The sequence below is a fragment of the Opisthocomus hoazin genome, chromosome 9 (assembly GCF_030867145.1).
Source record: "Opisthocomus hoazin isolate bOpiHoa1 chromosome 9, bOpiHoa1.hap1, whole genome shotgun sequence".
NCBI lineage: Eukaryota > Metazoa > Chordata > Aves > Opisthocomiformes > Opisthocomidae > Opisthocomus > Opisthocomus hoazin.
Genome location: NC_134422.1, coordinates 19712922 through 19721130, shown reverse-complemented (window position 1 = coordinate 19721130; position 8209 = coordinate 19712922). Strand labels below are relative to the sequence as shown.

At 37.3% G+C, this 8209-nt stretch overlaps 1 protein-coding gene across 1 annotated transcript in view; it reads right to left on the bottom strand.

Annotated features, from left to right (window-relative positions):
* Positions 1–633: 633 nt before the first annotated feature.
* TANK (TRAF family member associated NFKB activator) overlaps positions 634–8209 on the bottom strand; it is a 29483-nt gene continuing 21907 nt past the window's right edge. Inside the window, exons 9-10 of the mRNA XM_075430308.1 lie at positions 6368–6951; positions 634–1969 (exon numbers count right to left, since the gene is read on the bottom strand). Coding sequence (XP_075286423.1) covers positions 1802–1969; positions 6368–6951 — 752 coding nt within the window. The 3' untranslated portion in view covers positions 634–1801. The remainder of the gene's footprint in view (positions 1970–6367; positions 6952–8209) is intronic.

Below are 8209 nucleotides of genomic sequence, written 5' to 3'. Positions count from 1 at the left end.
GCTGCAGGGGAGGCCGCAGCGGAGCGGGGGCCGGGCTGCCCCTAGCAACAAAGGCCCGCGGCCCGGCGCGGGGCCTGGGGCTCGGCGCGGGCTCCCGCCTCTGCCAGAAGGGACCGCGCGTCCGGGAGCGGACGACTTTATCTTCTTTCAAGGCGATCCGCTCAGCTCTTAATAACCCGAGCTCCCGAGCGCCAATTTCAAGGTTGAGAGGACAAGTCGGTTTTGCGGCGGGCTGGCTGGAGATGTGCGAACCCCCTTCTCTCCTCCCACTCCTGGAACTTCTGCCTCTCCCGGGACACCCCACCCCCCACCGTGCTCCCCGGGGCGGTTCTTCACTCCCCACAGCACGGCGAGCTCCGGGGTGAGCGCGTCCTCCTCCGCGCTGGGCCCCGGCGGGGGGCCGGGGCTGCGCACAGGGACAGAGCCCTGCTCCGGGTCGTGTCGCAGGCACGCACTGTGCACCGCTGGTCATTACAGCACGCTCTGCTGACGGCCAGGCACAAACAGGAGATGTTCAAAATGGAGAAAATAACTGCAGAAAAATCATTTTCTAAAAATTAGGCAGGTGTTAATTCTTCCAGAAACTGGTCACCTGCGAACAAGTCTTTAAAAAGAGAAACTGTTGTGCTTTGCTGCTGTGAAAATATTAATGCTGGTTATCAAATATCAGGACTAAAACCTATATTCAGTTCAAATGCAAAAAGTGCCAAGTCATCCTTTATAATTAATTTCAATTACTTAGTACCCCCCCCCTTTAATGTGATCTCAATAAATCCCAGAAATGTGCAAACTTTATCAGAATGCAATGTTTCAACTACACACAAGTTTAAATTGCATTGAGAAAGCCACTAAGCATATTCAGGTTAAAAATGAAGTCACTGAGATTTGGGTGATTAGGTTTTCTCCTTTCCCTTCCAGGCTGTGACAGGCTTGAGCAATCCTTCATTGCAGACCAGAAGGAAAAGGAAATAATCTTTAGTACTCTTAGTTTTAGGGAAAGTTTTACCTTCTCTCACTCTATCCTCCATACTAACATAACCTCTTCCATGAAAGTATTTTTACTAATTATTAATGCTAGAAAGATACATGAACAAAATCATTAATTTTTTATAACATGTAACTGATATCCATTAGATAGTTACATTTTGGCAAAAGGGTCATTTATGTGCTGCGTTTGATTACTCTCTCTGGTAAACAATTCATCTGGGAAAGTCAACCACTCATTTAAGTTATGAGTGAACAAGCCTATCCTAATTTTGGCACACCTGGTATTCAGTTACTGTGGCGATTTTACAATAATCTGAATTAAGAGGTTCACCATTGTAAGTTACATTTGGAAATTTTAGAATAGAAATGAAAAATGAGAGCCTGCTTCTCTTCCTGTTTACTTCAAGGAAAACAAAACCACATCACTGGATATTGGGAAAAAAATCCTAGCATTTACACCAATTTCCCCAACCAGATTAAGGCATTAATCCTGCAAATCTACACTCATAAATACAATCATGACTTTGGGCCTACTCAGGCAATGACTAATTAAAAAAAAACAACAACTAAAAAGGTGTTTAACATCACTTTCGAAGGTAATATTGAAGCATAACAAGCAATAATGGGAATTACAGTACTGATTTACAGTTTCATTTTACCTTGCCAAGGACAATTAAAAATGTGCTTATCTGACAAACTATTTCAGTCATGAGTTCTTGTTACAAGAAGTCCTAATTCTGAAATTCTTAGCGTATCTGTTGAATAAAAAAAATCAAATGTATGCAAACCCAGTGATCCACTGAATTCTCATACACTAAGACTGTACTTTAAAGTGGGAATTCAGATGCCGAAGAAAATCTTCCTTAGATGTTATAGATGGTGGGAAAACTTCTCGACAGAATTCACATATTCCACACTGATTCAGTTCAGAGTCTGTATAAGCTTGTGCCAGCAAATCATTGTCTTGAGGCTGCCAAATGAGCTAAAAGAAACAGAAAATGATTATTGCTGTAGTTTACAATGTGGTTTACATTATGCTGTGGTTTATATTTACATAAAAAAAACCCTGCCTCTTTAAACTAGGTGTCCTTTACACCTGCCTGGCCAGAGACATTAAGTAGAGAGTTCTCATTTAAGAAAAGCAAGATAGGACTTTGATTTGTTAAAGTTCTATAAACATACTATCCTTGCAAACACTTAAAATGCCTTGGTATCTATTAATGATAAATACTGCTATGAGCAGAAGTCTGTAATATCAGTCTGATACATATTAAGGCTTTTCTTTATCTTTGCATTTCAGTATTTTACTGCAGGAGGCATAGTACATAATAGCCATTTAACAGAAATGAGAAAACACATTTTTACCTTAGAATAAAATGGTTCTTGTATAGAGCTAATACGAATCATATTTTATTTCTGCTCTTACTGACCCATAACTAGTTTTCAGTTTACATACAAAATGTACTAGAACCATGTCATATAGCATAAGCTACTTATTTGCTCTGACTGCCTTTTAGCGTAAACGTGTCTCAAATAATCTGCTTGGGGATTCCTGCTGCCACGACAGCATCAAACTCAGTGGGATCATCTGAGTATCTATCCATGCATTCAGGCAATTCAGTAAACTATGCTAAATTTGGTTCAGCAGCTGTACTGCTCTTGGTCCCTGAGCTAGTTCGTTTAAAGCCAGCAAGTCTATTTACCTGACATTGCAGTTGAAGCGACTTCAGCCTGATACATGCTTTTAAGTCAAGAGTGTACACTAACTGTCTAGCATCATACCAACTAGGAATCAAAATGTCTTCTATTCGTTTTCAAAGTAAAAAAATAAGTTTAATCACTTTTGTATTCGCAACACAAGATAAAATAGATAGTTATGTTACACGGCCAGGACGATTACGTTGTGAGTAAACTGAAAACTAAACGCATACTGCTGTGACTGCAAAGCAGACAGAATGGCAGCAAGCTGGTATGAGCTCTATATGGGGATGGAACCTAGAAGAGGAGAGCGCCCTACAGTTTTTTTGGCTCAGTTTCCTTCTCTCTTGCTTCACTCACACATGGAAAGGCAAGGAAGAATACTTTAGAAAGTAGTTTCTTTCAAAGTTTTAAATTTCTTGCTGTTGATACTTACCCAAGAGTTTTAATTTTCAGCTCTTATTCAAATTTCATCATGCCAAATAGTTAGAATCTATTTATTATTCCTCCCATGGTAACTCAAGTGTACAACCAGCCTGGCTTTCACAGTGCTTAAACCTTCTTTTTAAACCAGCTAAACTTCTTGGAGTCAATTTTCTGTCCATTCCCTATTTAAACAGTGTTTAGCTTATCAGATAGCAATAGCAGATTTACTGTCTTTCATTATGGTCAGCAATCCATATAATTAAATTGACTAATTAGTAATTAAGTGCAATCACACCACTTTTTTTCAGCTCAAAGAGTCTACTTATTGTATGTTGCTGGTGTAAATTGCGTATTAAATTTAAGTAGACACTGACACACTTAAACATCCCTACAGACATGTGTTTAGAATTACCCATTTCTAAAATCTTATGATGTAAAACACCATTTGAAAAAAAGATAAAATAGTATTGCAAAAATCCCACAAAGGACATATTAAGATTTCTAATCTTGGAAGCACAACAAGGGGAGGCACTCACCCAGCAACCCACTGAGGCAGGTGCTTAACTTCCATTTCTCTCTTTGAGGGTTAAACATGTGCTTAATATGCTTTTCAGAATAGTGATATATTTAAGCAGATGCTCCATTTTGAAACCATTAATATTCAGATTAAGATCAATAGACTATCGATTTGCTTTTAAAATCATGAACATTCTTAGAAATATTTTTGGTGGAAACAACCCCCTCAAACTGTGAATACTGATAAACACATGCATCTATATGCAAGTCTTACTTAAATGTAATCTGTAAAATCCTAGGTCCACTAATATCCATGTATATTTTAATCTGCTGCTCTTTTCAGTCACATGTTTTTTTAAAAAGTTACATCCTAAGAAAACAGTACTGAGTTTTCACATTTAGTATCCACATAGAATGAAAGAGCTAAATTTATTACAGCAACTGAGAGCAGTTCCAAGAACTTACTGTTGCCAAATCTATTGCATTTATGGGCTTTTCCATTTTATAAGTTAACATATGTAGTAAATACTTGAAAGTTTTATCTACACTAAGAAAAAAAAATCAGGTATATAATTCCTCCCTATTGGAGCTTCATGAATGGCAGGGACGATGGAAGCCATAAGCAGTGTAACTATGCCTTAGAAAGGTGGAAAAATACTAAGAACAAGTTTACGCACAAATTTTGCTAAGGTAAATAGAGTCAAAAGGACATGTATGCCAGTAACTTTTAAAAAACATTAGTATTTTAATCTACATATGTATTACCTGTGACTCAATCCTTTAGCACAATTAACAGAAAAAACTCTAAAGATGAGTCAAATTCACTGGGAAAAGATTTTAAAACCTCTTTTAAAGGCAGCTGAATAAAGGTCATGGATGTTTAAATATATTGATATACACACATATATATATAATGATTCTAAAGTAATATCGGCTTATTTCAAACAAGCTTCTGGGTAAGATACAACATTTCAATCAATGTCCTGTATGTCCTACAGTGCTATTGCAGCTATGACTTACAAATACTGAAACACTTCACCATTGCCTGCCTTTGCTCCAAGCATTAGCATTATTACATTTTCTCCACCAAGTAGATCATTTACGTTTTAAATGATGGCTCCAAATTAATCTCCTTATTTTGCAGAAATACCAATGATCAAACCAAAGGCTTATTGCTATTCAACCACAATTCTTCTCTACTTTTTAGCTGCATACTCCCCTATCAATTTATAATCACATACCAGCTGTTTCATTTGCTGTAATATACAATGCAGGGTGCCATCTATTGAAAAATGAATACGCAGGCTAACTAGGAAAAGAACAAGCTGGAGAGGGAATACAGAAAAAGAGGATAGTAACAAGCAATGGAGTGAATGCCTCACAGCTCCACAGGAATTCTACCAGGGATAAAATAAATGGCTTAATTTGTTTAACTCAGTCACAACTTTAACAGAGGATCCAATGAAAAATAAAGCAGAACAAAAACTGTGATTAATAAGTTGGTATAGAATTGAGATCTCCTACATTACAAATAGATATCTAAAATACGTTTTGAAAAATCAGGCTTATAGTTTAAAATGCAATGATGAAAACCAGCAAACTTTCTGTGCTTTAAACTTTTAATCCAAAACTGGTTTGCAATAGAAAATTAAACTAGACTGGGTACTTTTTAGGAGAAGAAAACATCAAAGCTATTATGTCCTACAAATGCTTTCCAAATGCTAGTTTTGCATGCCATGCAGTGGCCAAATTGAGAGGTAAAGCTCTTCTGCTGCATGTACCTTGTCATTAGCAAAGAACACAAAACCACATCAATGTAAACAGTAGAAATATGCTAAATCCACCCTCACAAAATTCCTAAATATCACTATTTCATTATTCTTGAAAAGCTGTCCTCTCACAAGGTGTGAAAAAAGCCACAGAAACATAAAAAAATCAGTCTATAAAGGTCCATAATAATTTTGCCAGCAATTTCAGCTGAGACAGGATGTTATACAAAAGCAGCAAAGTATTCAGAGATGTGATTGTCAGAGCCTGCTGAAATGTTTTTCTGCATTGCAGCAACTGGGCCTTGCTTTCAGAAGCTCCCATGGACTTCATGCAGCTATAACTGAAATTCAAGCCCAAAGTACCTACATAAACCTAAAATAAAGTATTTTAGTGAACTTCCTTTAATTTGAAAAAATAAATATGCTTTCCTCCTTGACTGCTTAAACTCCGAAGAAGAAATTTTAAGTTTTCTTAGGGGGGGAGGAATATGGTGCTGTTTCTACCTCAGATCGAGATAAAAAGTAGATCATTCTTCCACAGTGAAGTATGTATCTCTTCAGCTTTTTAATTAGTCCATTTGTCATATTCTGTGCTGTACGTTAAAAACAATTGAAACAATTATGTGCCCTATTCAACTGAGATCAAGGGTAGAAAGAAAGCAATCTAGGGGACAACTTATGATTAATGACAGCTTTGAAATAGATATAGAAGCACTTAATATCTAAATGAACTGAAATTTGTGCAAGCATATCCAGTGCTTAGATCTACTTAAACTTCTGCCCTTTCACTGGAAAAGTGCCCTGTAAACATACTTCAGTATGAGGAAAAAGAACTGACAAGGGATGTTGTCTTAAAAAAAGACTGTTGAGCTACTTTGTAGAACATACTAATCCTATCTCAAAGATCTTTGTTAAGTGGCTGTCTGAATCATTATCATTATTTGAAATGTACAGTTTTTATAGAAAGATACCTGATGAGGACCTCTGACAGTTGTCCCAGCAGCTTCTAAAGAAGAAAAAATTACTTCAGGTACACCCTGGTTTGTGTGCTTAGGTACAAATGTGAAACCAGTGTCTGTTGTTTTTAAACATGTTTTGTCATGGGTATTCTCTATGGGCATGTTTGCATGATTTGGGGAGTTTGTTTTGTCAACAGTAGTTAAGCTTTGCAAAGCTGAGGTCATGAGATCAACTCCATGAGCTTCAAATGAGTTAGGCTCCAATTTACTGAGGTTAACAGCACGGTCTCTGTGCTCCAGGTTAAAATTGTGATCTTGAAGCATGTTCTCAGCTATACCAGTACAAGGAACTGTTGGTTTTTCCTGAGTGCTCTGCAAGAAAGCAGAGTCATTGTCTGTAGGTGGAAACTTGACATTAAATTTAGAAAGTGATTCTACAGAGTTGTTGTCCTCATCTTGGCCCACTCCTCTTGGTGTGATAGGTGTGATGCATGATGCACCTCTATTTATATCCTTTATAACCCGAGGCTTAAAAAGCTCTTCTGCTTGTTCATCAGTTTTATCAGTACACTGTATCGGCATGGAAAACTGTATTTCTGTGAAGAAAGAATGAAGAAAACATTAGTCTACTGAAGTATATAGCTATTAAAGGTGTGGTGTTGGGGTATTTTTCCTGAGAGGTTTTTGATCTTCCTTCTTGGCTTTTTAATCTTTATTTTTTCTCTTTGAAGTCAGTTTGAGGCGTAGTTATCTTTCTCAAACATAAGCTCTGACACAAAGACTACCAGAACAGAAATAAAAGGAAATAATTCTGTTCTAGTAATTCTATTTCTCTTTGATTTATGGATATAAACATTTTCATTTTATTGAAAACTATGTTGTCCCATACTCTTAACACATACTCGCATGTATTTACTGAAGTGTTCTGGCAGAAATAGAAGCTGGAACCAAAGCTATTTCACATGGTGCCAAGAACATGCTAGGCACCATGAGGACGATTTTAGAAGGTATCCAGGTACCAAACTCCCATTAGTTTCCAAATTAGCTAAAGACTTAAACTGAATAACTATTCATAAGTGGGACTGTATTTTCCCTTTGTTTGCAGAATTCCTCCTTCATTTTTGGCACTTCATTAACAGAAATGGTAATAATATAGATGTTTACTCCTAATCAGGTGGGAGAATAACTTCAGTACACATTTATTGTACAGCTGCCTTTTGATATCACTCAGATATTGTAGGAATGTGCGCCACAGAAGTAACAGAAATCAGGCAGATTAAATTGGTATCATGTATAGCTTTTCACACAGTTGAGTTAGGCACTTATTTAAGCAGAACAAATCCATTCTGAAATAAGTTGCCAAGCACTCATCCCCCAAAATTCCCACCCCGATTAATAAAGTTTAGTAGTGTACAATCAGAATAGAACAATACAGTTCAGACATAGCAATGTGAAGCCACAAGCTCCACATTAGTACTTCATGTAACAAACTTCAGTAATGGTATAACCTAAATTAGAAGAAAGTGCTGAAATCAGCATCTTTTGCTTCAACTGTGTAAGTTTGGCAGGGGTTTTTTGAAATTACTTAAAGAGTCTGATCCTACTATTAAGAAAAGCTACTAGGGAATATCCATAGTAGTTTACATTACATTAAGAGTAAGCGTTAGCAGAAATGGACATTCAGGATCTCTTCCACTTGCAACAAAAATCAAGCCTTTCCCTTGTTTTCAGGAAGTGCTGGATTAAGCTCTCGTCCCATAACGAAGCAGTACTCAAAAGCCTGCACAAGGAAGTCTAGAAGATAAGTCCTCTGACTCTCCTCAGTCCAGCAGTTCACCTCTAACAGACACGGGG